This window comes from Dromaius novaehollandiae, chromosome 7, assembly GCF_036370855.1.
Source record: "Dromaius novaehollandiae isolate bDroNov1 chromosome 7, bDroNov1.hap1, whole genome shotgun sequence".
NCBI classification, from domain to species: domain Eukaryota; kingdom Metazoa; phylum Chordata; class Aves; order Casuariiformes; family Dromaiidae; genus Dromaius; species Dromaius novaehollandiae.
Window position 1 is genome coordinate 25,902,501 of NC_088104.1, and position 19,560 is coordinate 25,922,060.

General features: G+C 55.9%; 2 protein-coding genes across 2 annotated transcripts; one reads left to right on the forward strand and one right to left on the reverse strand.

Moving 5' to 3' along the window:
• Positions 1-3,174: 3,174 nt before the first annotated feature.
• EVX2 (even-skipped homeobox 2) lies at positions 3,175-6,700 on the reverse strand. Its single transcript, XM_064515536.1, has 3 exons — positions 5,664-6,700; positions 4,333-4,562; positions 3,175-3,834 (listed from the first exon to the last, which is right to left on the reverse strand). The coding sequence occupies exons 1-3, from the start codon at positions 6,085-6,087 to the stop codon at positions 3,175-3,177; spliced, it is 1,314 nt and encodes a 437-aa protein (XP_064371606.1). The 5' UTR covers positions 6,088-6,700.
• A 6,058-nt stretch (positions 6,701-12,758) lies between these two features.
• HOXD13 (homeobox D13) lies at positions 12,759-15,946 on the forward strand. Its single transcript, XM_064514990.1, has 2 exons — positions 12,759-13,562; positions 14,202-15,946. The coding sequence occupies exons 1-2, from the start codon at positions 12,860-12,862 to the stop codon at positions 14,450-14,452; spliced, it is 954 nt and encodes a 317-aa protein (XP_064371060.1). The 5' UTR covers positions 12,759-12,859; the 3' UTR covers positions 14,453-15,946.
• The last annotated feature ends 3,614 nt before the right edge of the window (positions 15,947-19,560 follow it).

The window sequence follows — 19,560 nt, forward strand, 5'->3', positions numbered from 1 at the left end:
ACCCACAGATTTATTTTCTTGTCAAAAACAATTCGGGCTTGATGACAGACAGTCTTCTTGCATTTTATGATGAATTATTTTTTCATTCTTTGCACACTAGAGACAAAAAAATATGCTGTTATTTTGGACAGGGTTTTTTTGGCCACTGTCTTTTCCTGTTTGCTTTCCCATCTATCTCAATGCTTTTGTTTTTAAGGGTTACAACCCCCGCGTTAGGAAAGAGCACAGAAAAGCAGAGTGATACATCACCAGTCCAAATGTGCAACTATAATCGTATTTCTTTAATGGGGGCATTCAGGGAAAAAAAAAAAAAGAACTTATCTAAGAAAAGCCCCAGGGATCACTCCAGTATATATTTAAGCAAACTGCAATTAAAGACAGTATCAGCTTGTATCATTTAGAGCTAATGCAATAATAATGGTAAATTACAGGGCCAAAATGGCTTGTGATAGCAGCCTTTGTATTCCCAATAGTTTCCACGTCGTTGTAATTAATGCCAGGGTGAGCAGTTGGTGAAAGAAAATTTCGTGGAAGGGACATCTTGGTTTTCAAATCGAATAGAAATAGACTGCTTTGCACACACCATTGACTCTTGCATTTTTCCATCGAAATATCGATTTTACGGCCGATCTGTAAATATACGAACAGTTGGGATAAGCGCGAAAGATGTGGGGGAGAGAGAAAGGAGAAACAGCTTTAAAATTCTTTGCCGCGTTTGCAGGTTTTGTTCCGAGAAATGGTCGCAGCATCATTTTGCCTGACAAATGGAAACAACGCTATATGCTTAAAAAAAAAAAAAAAAAAAAAAAAGGAGAAAGGGAAAGAGAGAGAGAGAGAAAGGGGGGATTTTGCTGGGTACCTTTTTGACACTAGATTAAAAGCGCACCTTTTCCAGAACGAAAGACGATTAATGTTTTCTTAGCTAAATGGGAAGCCCAGAAACAGACAGAAGCATAAAAAGTGGACGAAATAATTCCTCGTCGCTGTTTTTCTTATAGAATATCTGTATGATATTTGTAAACACACATCTGTTTAGCCAGCCAATTAATGTTAAACCAATGTTTGGACTTATTACACATCTGCTATAAACATGAGTAATGCACAGCATTCGCAGTAAAAATACTGATTAGTATGAATTAATCCATCTGATATGTATATTAAAAGGCATTTAAATATGTTGTTTTAAGAAGTTCTCATAGCCCTGGATGCCATATTTAAAAACAAACATCAGTACGCAATGTTTTGCAGCCTCTTAAACAAATAACCTCGCTTTGATTTAAATAACATTTATTTTACATGACCAAACACAATAAATAACGTAATATACAAAGCTTTATAATTATTGCACATTTGTAAAATATTTTACAGTGAGTTCATACAGCCAGCAATATTTAAAGCACAAAGACTTTATTTACAGTTTCATATAATAACCAGGTCCAACGGACCTAACATAAAACGAATTTATGTTAATTTTACCAACCAGCGTCCTTATCGATCATTTAATAGACATATATCTATATTTTGGAAAAAATGTAAACATTATTGCCAAAATTGTCGTATATACATCCAATACCTGTGTGATCATAACAAATGATTCCAACAATCGAAAAGGTTAAGCTGGTAAAAGAGTGCCGTGTTTTGGTCTATTTTCTTTAGCCTTAAATTATATATTAATAAAAAATTTAAATGTAAACTCAGTGAACAACAGCTGGTATAATCAATATTTTTACATAAGTAGTCTCGCTGTTCATTCTTTACAAAATGAAAAATTTGTGGGTTAGGTTTCTTCTATTGTACTTTAAAGTTCTCTAAGCAGTAAATGTACACGTCTTGTCAGGAAGCCCCTCCAGAAGCCTTGGCATATTTCCTCCTCTGCCCTTCCCTACCCCCGCCCAAGCGGTCTGTCCCGTTTGACAAAAAATCTACAATTTATGTTCACTGAACAAAACGGCTTAGCCATTAAAATGATTTCCTGAAAGTTCATCATTAGAATACGAAAAAATCCAGTGTCTTAAAAATAGAAGTATTTCAGGACACTTACTCGAAATATATAATAGAGATTTTTTTCTTTTTCTCGTGAGTGTGTGTGTGTGTGTGTGTGTGTGTGTGTGTGTGTGTATTCACATACACACAGGGCCTAAACAAGCAATAGCAAGTTAGATGAGGGCTTCAACTCTTCAGAAAAATCTCATTATGTGAAGAGTGAAGTGGCTCTGTAGGGAGCATTATGGAAATATCTGGATTTGATTTAATGAGGCTCTTCACATTGGTGGAATATCAACTTAACAGAGAAAAGTCTACCCGGGGCGTCCAAGTTACCAAAATGAAAATTGGCAATTGAGATGATAAGAAAGTGGCTTTCTTGTGCGAAATCACTTCAGGTAACAGATATAACATTAAATAACATACATTCTATGCACCAAGAACAATGTTTTATGTACCAAGTCTCTTATCTGTCTCTTCTAATGACTTCCCTTAGCGGGTTGTTAGTACTTGACAGCAGGTCTCTGTGCGGGGAACTTTTTTCCAATTCCACATTCAAAGGAGGTCCATCAGAGAACATGATTGGCAATTTTCGTCATAATCTGCACATTATTAGCATCAAAATTGACACGGCAGTAACACTGGCGGTTTTTGATGTGCCTTTCTCCAAGTTCAAGGAAGTCCCTCCAGTAGCAGTGGTTCGGTATAGCAGGTCTCAGTTACCCAGCGGTGGCTTTCCAGAGGCAAAGGTGTGATAGACATGTGCGAGAAATAAATCCAAGAGCCGTTTTTACCGAGGAGGAGAGACACGCGGAGGAAGAAAAAAATCAGATTTAGAAAAGTGTCTGTAAGGTAAATGCTTCAGGACGAGCTCCTACACCTAGAGAGATTCAAGTATTTCCCAGATAGCGCGGAACACGGCAGTGGGAGAGCGCGAGGCTGAAAACGCCTCTCCCGGTCCTGCCAGGCTCGCACCGCCCTTCCCGGCCCCGGCCGGCCCGCCGCCGCCGCGCCAGCCGCCCCTCTCCGCGCGCAGCGCACGCGAGACATCGCCGTCGCTGCCGACCCGGGCCGCAGCCGCGGACAAGCGGACGCGCGCGCCCCCCGCCCCGCCCCGCCCCGCGGCCGCGCTGCCCGCGGACACGGCCGGGCGCGGCGCCCCGACGGCGGTCCGCGGGCGCGGCCGGGCAGTTATCTGGGCAGCGGCGCCTCCTCCCGCTGGTCGGGCGAGGCCACGGCGGCCTTGCCCAGCACGGCGGCCGAGTAGGGCAGGAAGCCGCTCTCGGGGCGCTGCGCGGCCGCCGTGCAGGGGAAGTCGGCGGCGGCGGCGCCCCGCGAGCCCAGCGCCGAGGCCGCCGCCGCCGCCGCCGCCGCCGCCGTCTGGCTGCTGTGGCAGCTGAGGCAGGAGCAGGGCGCCGAGCCGCCCCCCGGCGCCGAGCCCGCCGCCGCCGCCGCCGCCGCCGCCGCCGCCGAGGCGGCCGCGCTGCTGTTGAGGCCGGCGGCGGCGGCGGCGGCGGCGGGGGCCTGGTAGAGGCCGGGGTGGCGGAAGCTGCAGAGCAGCTCGGGGCGCGAGTAGGGGTGCGAGAGGGCGCGGAAGGTGTCCAGCGGGCGGATGGAGGCGGCGAAGGGCGAGGCGGCGGCGCCCGAGGCGGCGGCGGCGGCGGCGGCGGCGGTGACCCCGACGTGCGGGTAGTAGTGGAGCGGGACGTGGGAGTGGAAGGGGTAGGGCAGGCTGCCCGTGGCCGCCGCGTGGGTCATCATGTAGGTGTAGAAGCTGGGGTCGGCCGGGTGCGGCCAGGACATGGCCAGGCGCTGCCGCTTGTCCTTCATGCGCCGGTTCTGGAACCACACCTGCGCGGGACACAACACAGCGCGGCCTCAGCGCCGCTCCGCGCCGCTCCGCGCCCCGCGGAAACGCGGCCCCGCCGCCCGAAGCGAGCGGCTTTCCCCGGGGCTGCCCCCCTTCCCTCTCCCCCCCCCCCCCGAATGGAGGAATATCGCTTTACGCTATGGCGCGGCCGCCCCTCTGCCTCCCCCCTGCCCTTTTTACTAGCCGCGTTTATTTTCTCCGCGCTCCGCTCTGTAGGAAACACGCTAACGCCATAAAAACTGACAAGGAAAATAAAAAAGCAAATAAAAAGTTTTCGGTGCGGAGAAGCACGCGCGCCGGAGGAACAGGGATAAACGCGGCCGGGGCGCGCCGCGCAGCCGGGGCAGGGAGCCGCCGCGGCCCGGCGGGAGCGGAGCGGGCGCGGGGAGGGCGCGGGGCGGGCGCGGGCGCGGGGCGCCGGGGTGCGCGGCCCTCCGCGGGCGCGCTGCGGCGGCGGGCTCCGCGCGGGGCCGGCCTACCTTGATGGTGGTCTCGGGCAGGTTGAGGGCGGCGGCGAGCTCGCAGCGCCGCGGCCGCGACACGTAGTTCTCGCGGTAAAACTCCTTCTCCAGGCGGGCGATCTGCTCGCGGGTGAAGGCGGTGCGGTACCGCCGCACCTGGTCGGCGCCCGAGCCCGAGCCGCCCAGGGGGCCGGGGCCGTGCAGGCCGGCGGCGGCGGTGCTGGGCGCCGCGCTGCTCTCCGCGTAGCCTGCGGGGGAGCGCACAGCGCTGAGGCGCGGCCGCGGCTGCGCGCCCCGCGCGGCGCCGGCGGCCGCGTCCCGCGCGCCGGTAATTAATGCTAGCTGTCATCGTTACAAATCGCTGCTGTTAATAGAATCAATAAAGTTGGCTTGTTTTGGGTTTTTTTTTTTTTTTTTTTTTGAGTCGCTTCATAACCGCGTTATTCCAGGCAAATCGGGCGGTTTTGGTAATTACGGAGCGGGCGAGCCCGGCGGCGCGGCCAGGGCACGGCTCGGCGGAGCGCTCTGCGCCCCGGCCGGCTTTCGCCCGCCGCCAGCCTGTCTTGTTTTCGTCTGAGACGCGCGGAATAAGAGCAGCCACAAAGCCATTTTTTCCCTCTCGTTACGTCGAGGATTCCTTCCTTTCTTTGGCACATTTGACGAAAAAGGCATGCACTGTGGCCCCTAGGAAATGCGCTGCTCACCTGGCTCCCCCTTCCCCAATTATAGCAATAATAACAACGGCCGTCCATCAGCATTCCCTGCGAAGTGGGAACGAGCCGAGGCTGTTTAAAATCCTCCCTTATAAACAGAGGGAAAGTGAACAATGCCCAATTACTGCTAAACGGACACACAATGGCACGTTGCGTACACGTAGAGAAGGACAAACACAAACAAATACAGACATTTTTCCACGCACTTCTCTCTCTCTGCCTCTCTTGTTTAATCTCCGCACACACACACATATATATAAATATCTGCAGAGACACAGATAGCGCTAAGGGCGCGAGAAAAAAATAAGGGGAAAGCATTCCCTAAATATAGGTGGGTGGATAATTGTGCCCACATATACTCTGGATATATATATCTCTACATACCAATGGATTTGGGCATATACACACACACGCACAGCAGCACAGGAGCTATCTGGGCAGTGTATCTCGTCTATCGTGATAAGGCAGTAATCACAATAATATTTTACAGCCCGCAGCTCTGTCTTCGCAGAAGAGAGAGCGCTGCTTCCAGAGGCGAGCAACTTTGGTGGTGGCCGCGGTGGCGGGTTTGTTTTGTTTTTTAAATCCAATTTGCAAAGTGCAGGGCTTAGGTGGAGAGGATAAGCGAAGAGTTACCTTTGTTACTGTTTTCCTTCAGCTGGGAGGGAGTCAGGCTAGCTGGGGAGCGGAGTGCGGAGCAGCCCACCTCCACATCACTGTTCATATCTGCCTCCGGAGCAACTTCGGGATAAAGGCTGATTTTCTTCCTGCTCTCCGACGGCGGGATTTCGGACGAGACGCTGCTCTCGCTGCTCGGGTGCTGGAGGCTGAACAAGGTGTCTATTTCGAATTTGCCTTTGGCGGAGATGTCCCCGACAGCGCCGTGCAGAGAGGCGGAAGTCAGTCTCGGGCTGAGGCGGCCACTGTGCGGAGAATTTTCGAGGGCCTCCAGCACCGCATTTCCAGCTGAGTCTGACAAATTCGAGAGCCTTTTGCCAGCTGTAGGGCTGTGTAGCCCTCTCTCCATCAGGATCATCTCTTTTCTTATTCTTTCCATCATCTCAGCTTTATAAAAAATGTCAAAGTTGCAGGGCTGGTCCTGTACTAATGATGAGCTGCAGCAGGGGCTAATTCACATTCAGCCCGGCAAGTGTCTCTAAATATTATTATCTCTTTTTGAGGGAGGCGTAAAAATTGTGGGATGCCAAAGCGAGGGAATGACTGGTCAAAATGACCCATACATCCTTTCTAGCCCGAAATGTCATTCATCAAAAAGTAGTGCTCGTCATTAAGGTACGAATGACGCTGTTCGAATAATCATTTATTGTAACAGGTTTATAAGCAAATAAATACAAGCTCCTGTCAGTGGATAATGAAGGCGGCTTCTGAGCAGACAAATATATCCAGGTGGAAAGAAAGAAAGACAAGAAGTGAGGAGTAAAGCTCTTGTCCTTAGCTTGATCAGATCCTGCTTGAATTGCTCTGGGGTTTGGCCTCTGGGGCGAAATTGACAGTCTGATTAATAAAATGAGCTGTGCAACATTTCCCCCTTCATTTAGGTGCATCATTATGCTCTGATTTTTGTTTTGTTGCCTTTTAGGTCCTAATGATGCAGCTTCTTTCTCATTTGTCCTCGGACAGAACTACATGCTAAATGTTAGATAATGCTTTTCTTTATTATTATTTCGGAGGCGGATTTTAGATCACAGCGAGAGGAAGCGCTGGAAGAAGACCGGCGGACAGAGACTCTCCTGCCGCTGACATCTATTTACTTTTCCCTCCCAGTTTCTGAATGCATTAGTACTTTTATTCAGGAATTATACTAGCACGCCACACACACATCCCGGCACCAGCAAACCTTATACTGAGACTTTGTAAGTAACTGCTGCTGCCGGCACACACCGCTTTACGTGTACGTACAGCAGTTGCCTAGAAATTGAAGTCTTTACTATAATCCCTGTTTTCTAATATATTTTCTTTGTTGGGTCCTTAAATACCATTTCCTTTAGACTTCCTATAACCCTGCCTATCGAGGAAGCTAGCCGGCGATTTTTCTCCCCTCTGGGACAATACTCGCCGTTGTACGGTATGATAGGTGTGTGTGTGGGGGGGGGGGGGGGGGATGAAATAACCGAAGGACGTTAAATGCATTCGTGATCTAAACCACTCCGCAGTGGTGTCATTTCGTTCCCGCGGCAGGTTTCTTCCCAGGCCTTTCCTTCTCCCCTCCCCACCGCCGAGAAATTCTACACAATTAAAAATTAAAAATGATACGGGTTTACGTCTACAGACATCGAGCTAGCAGAGACAAATCATCCCTAGCAGCCCATTCCCGAAGTTACCTGCGGCTCCGTTAGCTCATCCCTCCGCTCTCTGCCGGGCGGTGCGGAGCCCGGCGGCCCCGGCGCGCTGCAGGGGACACGGGCTACCGCGCTCGGCAGGCGCGACGGCCGGGAAGTCTCCCTTCAGTGGGAACTTTGCGAGCAATAATGACGCTGATGGCAACCATTTAAACGAAGATAAATCCTTTGTCGTTAGCATCTCTGGAGTGCTCTTCGACAGCTTCCCAACCTTTATTCTCGCCGTGGTTTTTCTTCACCCACATAATCTAATTTCTAGGCACCGCGATTCCGAGTTTGATCGCCCGGAGAAACACCCCAGTGCTTTCTGTGATTAAACGTGGGTTTGGTTTTTCGCGAGGAGAGCTGTTCCTGCTAATGTTAAAGTCACACACATCTCCTAAGTTCTTGTGCTCTTGCGCATGATTCATAGCTCGAAAATGGGATACTTGTCAGATTTTTTTTAATAACGTGTTAAAGTCTCCCTAAACATTCCGTGAAATATTTCGGAAACATTCTAGGCGTTGTTTGCGAAATCCAGCCTCCCATTAATGAGCGTTTTAGGTCAGCCCTTTGAAATGTGAATTTAGACTGCGGTGTGGTGTCCTGCGTTTTACAGCCCCAAAACCAGACAAAAGTAAATATCAACTTCTCACTGCCCGCGGGCGCTGCGGCGGCGCGGAGCGCGGCGGCCCCTCGGGGCGCGCACCGGGGTCCCGGGCGGCACCGCGCACCGCGCACCGCGCACCGGGCACCGGGCACCGGCCCCGGGGCGGCGGCGCTACCTGGGGCCGGCCGCGGCTCGCTGTGGCCCCGCAGCCCGCGGCACGGCCGGCGGGGGCGGCGGGGGCGGCGGGGGCCGGGTCGGCCGGGCGCGCCGTCGGGGCTGGCGGCCTGCGCGGGGCGGCCGCGCGGGGCCCGCGGGGCCGGGCGGAGGGGCGGAAGTCTGCGGGCAGGTTTATTGCTGTCGTTTGGCGCCCTCGTCTGTTTTCTTAAACGCTGTAACGGGGCTAGCGTCTTTCCCCCTGCTTTTGCGAAAACCGCAGCTGAGATACCACATCTCCGGCGCACTCATGTGTGCACACAAGCAAATCCGACCGAACTTTATCCCCCCCAAACGTTACTGCACCACTAAAAAGCAGGGAACACCTCTTATGTTAGTCACTGCGGACGAAACGGACTGCATGAAAAGTCCCAATGTGAGAAAAACGAGTTACACGCAAGCGCGGCTTGTGAGTGATCTTTAATAGTGTTGTTTTATATTTTGCACCTTTTAAATAATACTGATGCCTTAGTTTATGTACAATGTATTTTAAAATATAGCTACATTCATATGCAAGGGAAATTACATGCCATAAGAGATGTTAATAATCTTCCACTAAGTAGATGTTAGGTAACAAACCCCTTCCACGCCGTGCCGTTAATCGTTCCTCCCCAGAACGTCAGCCCACTAACAGGCTCGTCACTTGATGGGCCTGTTCCCAGCCAGCGAGATCATTCACCCCGCCGCTGCTCGTGGTTTTTCAGACACAACGGCTCAGCCTAAAACACTTTCGGCAGATGTTTACAGTTGTTCAGAGCAAGAGCAGCTCGGCCCGGAGAGCTTGGGCACTCGTGTGACAGCAGCAGGCAAACGCGGAGGAAGTTACGGAGACCGACAAAATATGCGAGGTTTCCTTAGACGCTGTTTACTCAGTTGTTCTTATAGCTTTAAATAGCTGCTTAGGCCTACGGCCAAACTGCTTTTTACCTTGAAGTAAAAATACCTTACCCTTGTTACTCGGGGCATCAAAGAATATTTCAATACTCGTTTATTAAACCTTAGCCGGGAAAAGGTCACATAACTTAACTGGAATGAAGGTATTAAGTCAGCTAAACAGCATCTCGGCCAGCTCTCAGCCGGTCGGAGTGCGGCCAGGCGGGCACGGCTGCGGGCTCCCTCCTCCTCCTCCTCCTCCTCCTCCTCCTCTTCCTCGGCGGCGGGGTGCACACCGCGCTTCGGCGCAGCGCCGCGGGGCGGCCGCGGGGGCGCAGCGGGGCCCGGAGCGGGGCCGAGGCGCCCTGCGCGGCCCTGTCCGCCCCGGGAGCTGCCCGCGGAGGCCGCGGCCCGTCCTGCAGCCCGCCCCGCGCCAGGGGGGCAGCGGGACGGCGCCGGGGCAGAGCCGGCGGCCGCGGGAGCGCGGAAAGCGCCGCGCCTACCTGGGGGGCCGCTGCCTGCGGCGGGGCTCCGCGGCGCCCCTCCGCGGGGGCGCAGCGCCCCGCCGCGCCCGCCGCCCGCGCCGCGCCCGCGCCCGCGGCGCCACCTGGTGGCGCGCCGGCCTCACTGCGCCCCGCGGAGCCGCGCGCCCCTCCGCGCCCGCCGGAGCCCTTCGCCGGCGCAGGACGGGCCGCTACTGCGCTGCGCCCCCGCGCCCGCCCCCCCGGCCTCGCCGGAGGAGCGAGAGGCCCGGCCCGTGTCCCCCTCGCAGCGCCCGCGGGGAAAGCGCGGAGGAAGCGCGTCCCGCGTGTCCCCGGGTCACGCGGGCTGCTAAAGCCACCCCCGCCCCAGCCGCGCCCGGCTGAGCCCCAGCGCGCTCCTGCCGCAGGGCCGGTCCCGGCGCCGCGCCCGCCCGCTGCGGCTGCCTCGGTGACAGGCAGGGCTTAACTGGGGCGATGAAGCACCGCGCTGCTGGGAAGGCTCGGGGTCACGGCCCCTTGCGCGCGCAGCAGCGCGGGGCCGCGGCTCGTCCCGCGCCGCCGTGCCCGCGGGCCCCGCACCGCTCCGCGGCAGCAGGCGGGGGCGGAGCGCGGGGGCCCCGGCTGGCGACCCGCAGGCCCGAGTTCAGCACCCTGCTCTGCCCCCGCCCGCAAGCGCTTGGTGGAGGCCCGACAGGGAGCCCCGAGCAAAGTTTCTCGTACTTGAAATGGATTTCTTGAGGCTGGAATAAACAGAGAGAAGAGAAGGCATGACGCAGTTTTGGAGGGAAAATGCTTTAACAATTACCCCCGTGTTGCTGTTAAATCTTTTCACTATCGTAACTGGCTACTTTAAAGGGGAAGAAGAAAAGAAAAGAAACCTGTTCTGCTTTGCTATTGAAGCCTCACGCAAGTTAAAACTTAACAACAGAATGTAATGAGCACGGGGAAGAGTTTGGGGAAAATATTAAGCAATTGTTTTCCTCCGTCGCTTGCATTACCCGTTGGTCTTGGACAACTACAGTATTTTTCTGCCGCAAACATTAACAAGAGAGGAGGAAGAGACGCAACTTCCCAAAGATACAGTTACCAACGACAAATTCTGGCAGGGAAGGTAGTGAAAATACTGCATTGTTTTTCGTGGGAGAGAACAGGCGCAGGGCAGACAGCAATTGTTAAAAGCCTGTGCTAAAAGCCGGAGCAGACTCCTAACTCGGTTAGATCAGAACAAATATATTTGAGGAAATGAGATAATTTCCCCAAAAAAGTAACGTAAAGTAAAAGGACGCAGTAACTGTCTGCAATGGTGCTGCCTGGCTCGTGTATTGCATAGATCCCCGCGCAATGTGTAAATGGAAACAAACGCAGCTCCGCGGAGCGCGGGGCACCCGCCGCGCCGGCGCAAGGAAGGCTCGGCCGCCCGCGGCGGCGCAGCAGGACGCGCGGCCCCGCGGAGCGCCTCTCCACGAGGGTCAGCGCCGGCAGAGCGGCCGCGCAGCGCGCACCCGCGGGCCCTGCAGCCGTTGTTGTCCGCGTGCGCGGCCCCGGCCGCGCGAGGCAGCGCTCCCTCCTGCGCCCCCCGCGCAGCCCGCCGCGGCCAAGGGCTCAGCAGGCGGAGGCCGTCGGGGCCGCCGGGACGTGCCGTGATGCGGCGGAGCTCAGGCAGCCCCGAAACGCGGCGCTCCGGGTGCCCCTTGCTCCCCGCGGCCTTCCCGAGTGCCGCGCCGGGAGGGAACACCTCGCCGCCTTTTCTGGGAGAAGGGACGCGGCGGCAGGCGGACCCCGAGTGGAAAGAGGTCCGGAGGAACACAGTCCATCGTTTCTTCGTGGTGCTAGCAGTGTTTCACCAGAAAGCTGGGTGCCGGGACATAAAAGGATGAGAAACTTGTACCTCGGCAAACAGTGCTGCTAACTACGTAGGCTTTTATGCCCTGAGAATAAACACCGATCCGCCTTGTAACGCAGCGAACTGCGTAATCACGCCCGGCTCACTCATGCTGCTTCTAGCTGATTAATAGCAATTAAGTGGTTGGAGCTAATGAACGTGAACTTGTGTCTGCCATCCGGTTGCTGCTGTGATTGCTGGCACCGGTTTGTCATTCCTCACCCCGCTTCCACAAACGGCCAGAGACCATCGCAGCGCTGCGAAGCGCAGCTCCGGGGCTGGCGGCTGCTGCGACCCCCGCCAGCCCCCGCGCAGGGCCCCGCCGCCCCGGCCGCCCGGGGCCCGGGTTGCTCGGAGCGGGCCCTGCCGAGCCCGAAACCGCGACAGCAACGAATTTCGCCGCCCGGGCGTCTCCGTTTCTCCCCTCGCCGGGCCGCGCCTCCGTCGGGAGAGCGAACGCGGCCCGGGCTACCTGCTTTTCAGGAAGCAGGCCTGTCTCCCCTCCCCTGCCCGGGGAGAAGCCGCCGTCCCCGGCACCTTGCTGCCCTCGGTGCCCGGGAGGCACCGGCTCCGCGGCCGCAGCGGGCAGCGAGGGGAGCGGGCGGGGGGGCCGGGCCGGGCCGGGCTCGCTCTGCAGCGCGCTGCATTTTGCCCTTCGCGCTCCCGCAGCTCCCGGCCCGGCTCGGCAGCGGGGCCGAGCGAGGCGGCAGGAGGCTTTGCCACGGCCCGGGGAAGTTACCCCGGCGCAGCCCCGGCTGCCCCGCCGCCGCCCGCACCGGCGCTGCGAGGGAGGAAAAGCCGCGCGCAACGAGCGCCAGGTTCCGCGCCCCGCGCAGCGCTGCCCGCGGGGGCGAGGTGGGAAGGGGGGGACACCCCGCTGGCCGCATCCCCTGCCGCGGGAGCTGCCCGGGTCGGGGCGGCGAGGGTCGCGGGGTCCGCGGGAGGGAAGGGCGCGCAAGAGCCGCGCACGCCTGCCCGGGCTTCGGAAGGGCCGCGGAGGGCCCCGGCGCAGCCGAGCTGCCTCCGCGGGGCCTTTTGAAGCCGGGGCAGGCGGGTGGGGGCGAGAGCGGCGGGGGCGAAGCCGGCCCGCAGGGCACCGGCGCCGCCGTCCCGCTCCGCTCCGCGCGGCGCGCACCTCCCCGCGCCGGGGCGGCGGCGGGGCGGGAGCGCGGCGGCCGGGGGGGCCCCGTCGGTGCGGGCCGGGGGCTGCGAGCGCAGGGGGCAGTGCGGGCGGCGGGAGGGTCACATGCTCCGACGGCAGCCTATGAGCAGCCCCCCGGGCTCCGGCAAACTAATCTGGAGCCGGCCGCCCCCACCCCGTCCCCCCTCCCAACCTGGACTTCGTTTTTATAAACGTACCGCCGGGATCCAACCTGTTGGAGGCAAATAACGCTCCGCGCCATGCCCGGCCCGGCACCGCGCCGCCGCCCGCGATGTGCAAGGCCATGAGCAAGGCGGCGAGCTGGGAGATGGACGGACTGCGCGGCGACGGCGGCGGCGGCGGCAGCGGCGGCGGCGGCCCCGGGCAGGGCCGCAATTTCCTCTCCTCGCCCGTCTTCGGGGCGGCGCACACGGGCCGCGCGGCCGCCGCCGCCGCCGCCGCCGCCGCCGCCGCCGCCGCCTCGGGGTTTGGCTACGGCGGCGGCGCGGAGCGCGCGGGGGCGGCGCGGCCCGACCCCCCGGGCAAGGACTGCGCGGGCTCCGCCGCGCCGGCCGCCGCCCCCGCGCTCGGCTACGGGTATCACTTTGGCAACGGCTACTATAGCTGCAGGATGTCCCACGGGGTTGGCATCCAGCAGAACGCCCTGAAGTCGCCCCCCCACGCCTCCCTGGGCGGCTTCCCCGTGGAAAAGTACATGGACGTCTCCAGCCTGACGAGCACGAGCGTCCCCGCCAACGACGTCTCCTCCCGGGCCAAGGAGGTGTCCTTCTACCAGGGCTACACCACCCCCTACCAGCCCGTGCCGGGCTACATAGACATGGTCTCCACCTTCGGCTCTGGGGAACCGAGGCACGAAACGTACATTTCCATGGAGGGCTACCAGTCCTGGACTCTGGCTAACGGCTGGAACAGCCAGGTGTACTGTGCCAAAGACCAGACCCAGAGCTCGCACTTTTGGAAATCGTCCTTTCCAGGTACGAGAGGCAGAGCCGCCGCCTGAGCGCACCCCGGCCGCGGCCGCCGCCCCCCCGCGCCGCAGGAGCGGCCCGGCCCGGCACGGCCCGGCCCGGCGGGGGGGCGGACGGCTTCCCCCCCGCTGCCCCCGAGGAAACCTCGCTGCGCGCTTCCCGCCCCGCGGGGCAGATCCCGGAGCCCTGCGAGGCCCGGGCCCGTCTGCCCGGCGGCGGGGCCGCGGCGGGCCCCTGCTCCCGGCGGGAGGAGCGCGGCCCCGGGCGGCGTCCGCGCTTGCAGGAGGCTGGCGGTGCTCCGCTCCCCAGGCCGGGCCTGCGCCGGCCCCGGGCACCAGGAGACGGCGAGGGGCGAGGGCCGGCTGGCCCCGGCGCAGGCCGCCGCGGGGAGCGCGCACCGGAGAGGCCGCCGGCCTGGCCCCGGGCGCCCCGCTAGGGATGCGTGCCCGAAGCGTGCTGACAGTCCGTCAAGGCTTTGCTGCTTGCCTAACGCGCAAATAATGTGGCGGTGTAAATAATAATAAGCTGTAAACAGCCCGGCATCATTTATTTGCCCGTGGCCCGACCAGGGCCCGACAAGTATCGGTTAAGCTTTAAACGCCTGTAATAAAATTCTAATTTTTCACGTAATGTCTTTTACCATAGGGGATGTTGCACTAAACCAGCCAGATATGTGTGTCTACCGGCGTGGGAGGAAGAAGCGAGTGCCGTACACAAAACTGCAGCTTAAAGAACTCGAGAATGAATATGCCATTAACAAGTTCATTAACAAGGACAAGAGGCGAAGGATATCCGCAGCCACAAACCTGTCTGAGAGACAAGTTACCATTTGGTTTCAGAACAGGAGGGTGAAGGATAAGAAAATAGTCTCGAAACTGAAAGACAATGTATCTTGATCTATTAGTTGCGGACAGTGATGGATATATAAACTCAATTTACGACCAGCTAAAGACTTTTGGAAAGACTTGAAAATATATTTAATTTTTTTCTCCTTCCAGCGGTGGCGAAATTTTGTGAATTGTTTTTCATGAAAGTCAGTGTTTTTCTTTCAGCCGAAAGGAGTGCTGGCAAACGCTGACTTATAGTTCTGTTTCTTCTTTTTTTAAATAATAATAATAATAATAATAATTTCGGTTTTTCACTCTAGGCCAGTATAAACGAATTTAAGTGTGTTGAACGGTTGCAGTTATAATTTTCTTAAATGCTTAACTCTTTGAGTTTTTTTTCTGTAAATTTTTCTCCGAACAACAGCCGGTGCCAGAAAGTGTCATTTTTTATTTGGTATCGTAAACTTCAAAACACGCCAAGCGAAAAAAAAAATAGCAAACAGAAAACACGAGAAAGCCGGATTCTGGACCCATGGCAGCGCCCAGCTCCTTCCAAACTCCGCGGAGCCCACCGGGATCCGGAGGGGATTGCGAAATGCGCGGAGGGGTAATGTGTGCAGTCGGATTTGTAATTCCGTTTTTTGAGGGAGAATATATTCCGAGCACAGCGCCAGATATTTCCCGGTTGCGTTTTATGCTGTGATTTCGTTTTCAGCCGAAGGATTTGGTATTCCCCAGGTGACAAAGGCGCAGCCTGTGGCTAGGAAGGAGCCTTTCTGGGATCCCGGGCAGCGCTGTCCCGGGGCGGCAGCGCGGCCCCGCCGCAGGCAGGAGGGCGGCGCGGCCCCGGCCCCGGGGGGCACCGGGGGGCACCGGGGGGCACCGGGCGGCGGCGCGGGCAGCGCCGGGCTCGCGGCCCGGACAGGCTCCCTGCGAAGCGGGGACAGACAACGCGCGTGTTGTATGAAATGCTGGACTCGCGATAGCCTGCTTGTCCGAGCAAGCCCAAGGCCCTTCTCCTTCCTCCTATCACGGCGCTTAAAAAAACTTCTGGTTGGAGAAGTAAAGTTCACTGCTAACTTTTAAGTTGCAAAAATTAAACGGGTGTTAATGACAGAAGCAATAAATGATGAATTCCAAAAGATGCCGTAATTTATGTAGGCCGAGAAGGCTAGGATTGTGTTGATTTTTGTTATTTTAAACCTAGTGTGCATGTTACGATATACACAGGGTGATCTGGGTCAGACGCGCTAGTCAACTCCTAGGAGAGGGAAGCAATATCCTCTCTGTTAATGTGCCTCGTCTAATTATGAAAGTGTGTGTGTTCCCAACTAGTATTATTTATTATAATATCCTATTGCTCTAAACACTTTGATTACCAATGTATGTGGGTAAGACATACAGCAAGACTATTTTTCCATAAACCATATCTTTTTCCTTTCTCGTCTTAAAGTCTGCTTTTACTTTACGTTGTGTTGGAAATACGGGCTGAACTTCCACGCTGTTAATGATGCTGCCAAAGTGTCCCTGAACCGTCTTTAATAAAACTATTTCTTTTCGATATATACATATATACATAAATAAATATATATATACACATATATAAATATATAAATATATATATATAAAGATATATAATGTATATAAATTTATATATATATATATCTAAAGAGGAAGAAATTCGCCTTCTTTTCGCAGCAGGGCGCTTCGTGGCTCCAGGTTCGCCTGGGATGCGCGCAGGGCCGCGTTCAGGGCGCGCTGCTTTGGGCAGCAGAGGCGGATGCGACCGGAGAGAGCCGTGTGCGAGACGAGACGCCCTTCGCTCGCCGAGGTCTCGCTGGCAAGAGGTGCCCGGGGAGGCAGGCGGGGGGCCCCGGGCTCTCCGCTCCCCCTGCGAGCCCCGGGCGGCGGCAGCGGCGGCAGCCGCTTGATCCGCCGGAGAGTGAGCGATCTTCCGCCGCCGCCTCCTCCTTTCTCTTCCGCTTTTGAATATCCACAGCTTGGGTGACGCTGACTCTCCCAGAATCAACCGAAACAATCCGGCTGGGAACGGTCCGGGGTTTGATCCAAGCGGCATTTTTGTTTGATTGAGGGAAAATAAGACGGCTGCATGTAAGTACCGGGAAGAGCCCTCTCTGACGACCTGGCCTTGTTTTCACCGAATGTTTTAAATTCTTCTATTCTTCCATTAGCACCCCCCGGCCAGAAACACCCACAGGTTGGTCCTCCTAATTCTCGGGAATGTTTTCCTCCCAGCGTATTTCCCCTTGCAAATGAAACCCTGGCACGGTCGGCGCTGTTCTGTCTCACGGCGGCAGAGCCGTCGCGGGTTGTACCCTTCCTCTTTCCAGGCTTAACCTTTGGCTTTGGCGGTGTCCGGACTCTCAGAAGACGCAGGCTTTGCCATGACCAGAACTCCCTTCCCAGGGCAGGATGAAACCCGAACTGGCTGGCAAATCGGTACCATATGGAGAGGAGCCGCCTTCCCATTTTCTAACGACGTGCAGAAGCATTAGGGGAGCAGCGGCTCCGGGCGGAGAGCAGGCGAGGCGGCGCTGCGGCTGCCGGGGGGGAGAGATCCCTCTGCTACCTTTGTAGATTAAACCTGTTTTCGAGCCGGAGCAGGGGCATTTAGGAGCCTTGCTTACCCCCCCCCGCCCCCCGTGCAGAGAGGCGGGAGCGGGGCGCTCTGCGCGCTCGGCCCCCGCTCCGCGCTGCGCGGCCGGGGGGTCCGCAGCCCCCGCGCTGCCTCCCGCTGCTGCAGCTGCTCGCAGCCATCCGCGCGGGCGTAACGATGCGCCCGGGGTGCAGCGCGCGTTACCGCACGGGCTCACCGCGCTCCTCGGCGGACGGGGCTGCGGCCCGCCGCGCCACGCCGGTGCGGAGCAGCCGGCAGCCGCCCGGCGGAGCGGCGGCGCGGGGCGCGGAGCCGTGGCTGAGGCAATCCTGCCACCTCCTGGACAGGCCCCGGCATAGGCGGGGCCGCCGCCTTCCCGCACCGCCGTGCCCGGCCGTGAATGAGGAGCGGGGACGGCTGCACGCAGAGCGACCTTCGTTTTTTAGATGAAATAATATTCCAGCAAAACTACGGCGTGTGGGCAGCCCTGCTGCCTAGGGTGCTTGCTTAAAAGAAAAGACAAAAAACGAGCGGAAAAAAGGGCGTGTGAACGCAGAGCGCTGGTTCCCTGTTCCCCAGCAGCGATATTTCCTGTACGCAGACAGACAGTGGGACGCTGCCCTGAAACGCCGCCCTCCAAACCAGGAGCCGGCCGTGGCTGGAAAAACGAGCAAAAGTCCTTTCGAGGCTATCTGCACCGCGGCGGTGGCAAATCTCCTGCGAAACAAGATCTTTTTGCCAGTCCTTTCCCTACAGATTCAAACATAAATATTTTTTCTGTCGCTATGACTGTCTCCAGCTACACAAGATTTTGTTTTCATATTTTTTGCAGTATTACTTAGTAATTACAGATGAATTGAGCATTAATTGAAAGCTCTGTTTTCTATAATCCCATAAAAGCTAGTTTGAAGTGTCACCTTTCTTTCCAGTAACCGGGAACTCTCATCTATTCCTTGTGCTTATGGCGGGAAAAAAATATAGTATTTTGAACACAAAATGTTCCTTCTGTCTTACGAGAAACAAAAATCACTGTCAGCTTTTTTTGTAAAATGCCATTATGGAGAGAAAGTATTGTCCATCCTCTTGGAGAGAAAAAACACCAGAAAACAAATAAGCTAGGAAGAGGGAGATTCTATTGCTAGACGTAATTCAAACAATAAAAATTAAGGGCAGTGGTCAGTAATATCCTCCAGCAATGCTTGTGTGGTCCTGTGTGGTCTAGGGGAGAGCAATCATTTAAAGATTTCTTCCAGGGCAATGAAATTACTGCAGAATTTACCCCAAATTCCCATTAAACAGAGAGATGAATTTCATTAGGAAAATGTCAAGAGGAGCAGTGTCTCTGATCTCATCTTAGAAATAAAACCCAGATTAAAACTATGATTAACAGGACAATAACATGGAAAATTAACTCTGCCTGTTAACCAGGTCTGAGTTTTTAATAGAGGTGATGAGAATGACGAAGCCTGGGCTCTGCTCGAAGCCGGAGTCGCTGAGGTCGGGGAGATCCTTTTGGACAAGATGCCAGGACCAGAAATGCCCAGTCGGGTAAAGGATGGGCCTCCAAAATTTCCTGTGGGACCTGGCACTGCGGTGTCCCAGGAGCGATTTCGGAGCGCGGTGTCCCCCAGCCGGGGCCTGCCGCCTCAGGCCTCGGCTGCTGTGTAGCCGTGTGTTTTTCCCGGAGAGGCCAAGCCTCTTAGCCCATTACATGCTTTCTTATAGTTTCATACCTATAACTACAGTTATAGTTTTCTTATATTTGTGTCTTTGGGTGCATGAGGCCTAGGCTTGTCCCCGAGGGAAATAAACCCGCATGGATTGGGGAAGGACCCGAGCTATCTCCGTGAGGATGCTCTCAGATATGGTTTCTTTCATCCACCAGAACTACGAGGAAAATGGGAGAGATTGCGCCGTTCCTGTTTGATTCCTCAAAAATAGATATTTAAAAAAACCCACACACTTCCCCCCAAGAAAACTAAAGCATAAAGTTCTCCTCAGAGGGCAAAAATTCCTCATGTGCAGCTTAAGAGCTGGCAGTGAGGCAGTCAGCTGAGGCAGACCTTCCTCTGCCCACCGCAACACCCAAATCGTCTCTGCTGCAGAGCAGACCCGGGTATTTGCTTTCTTTAGAGCTTCTTTTTTTAATCTCCGCTGTCTGTCCAAGTAACTCAGCTGCTGTTGTTTTGAAAGGACAAAATAAACCCTGAGTATAAAAACTTCTCTGCGCTCCGGAATGAGGATGAAAGGTAAAAAGGGCAGACGAGCAGAGCGAGGAAAACCTCAGAGGATGCCGGTGATTAGTGCACCGGAGTGAGATTCCGCTACTATCCGATCGATTAAGATTTTAATTGAAAGCATATGCAGATGAATATAATGTTGCTTGCAATTAGAAGAAATGCTTATATGAAGCCGGTAAAATAGGGGCTCTGCACACACGTACAAGGTGTACTGCTCCGTACTGGGGCAGAAATACATGCATGTGCCCTAAGCGGTCACGTTTCCTTCAGACTGAAAGAGGCAGCCCCCAGCCCGGGTGCATGCCGGTGGGGTTGGCAGG

What these genes read in the sequence shown, in the direction of transcription:
- EVX2 (XM_064515536.1), bottom strand. Translation starts at nt 6,087, where the DNA reads ATGATGGAAAGAATAAGAAAAGAGATGATCCTGATGGAGAGAGGGCTA. An exon ending in GAAGGAAAACAGTAACAAAG is followed by an intron (nt 4,563 to 5,663) that starts GTAACTCTTCGC and finishes GCTCCCCCGCAG; the next exon opens with GCTACGCGGAGAGCAGCGCG. An exon ending in TGCCCGAGACCACCATCAAG is followed by an intron (nt 3,835 to 4,332) that starts GTAGGCCGGCCC and finishes TGTCCCGCGCAG; the next exon opens with GTGTGGTTCCAGAACCGGCG.
- HOXD13 (XM_064514990.1), top strand. Translation starts at nt 12,860, where the DNA reads ATGTGCAAGGCCATGAGCAAGGCGGCGAGCTGGGAGATGGACGGACTG. An exon ending in TTGGAAATCGTCCTTTCCAG is followed by an intron (nt 13,563 to 14,201) that starts GTACGAGAGGCA and finishes CTTTTACCATAG; the next exon opens with GGGATGTTGCACTAAACCAG.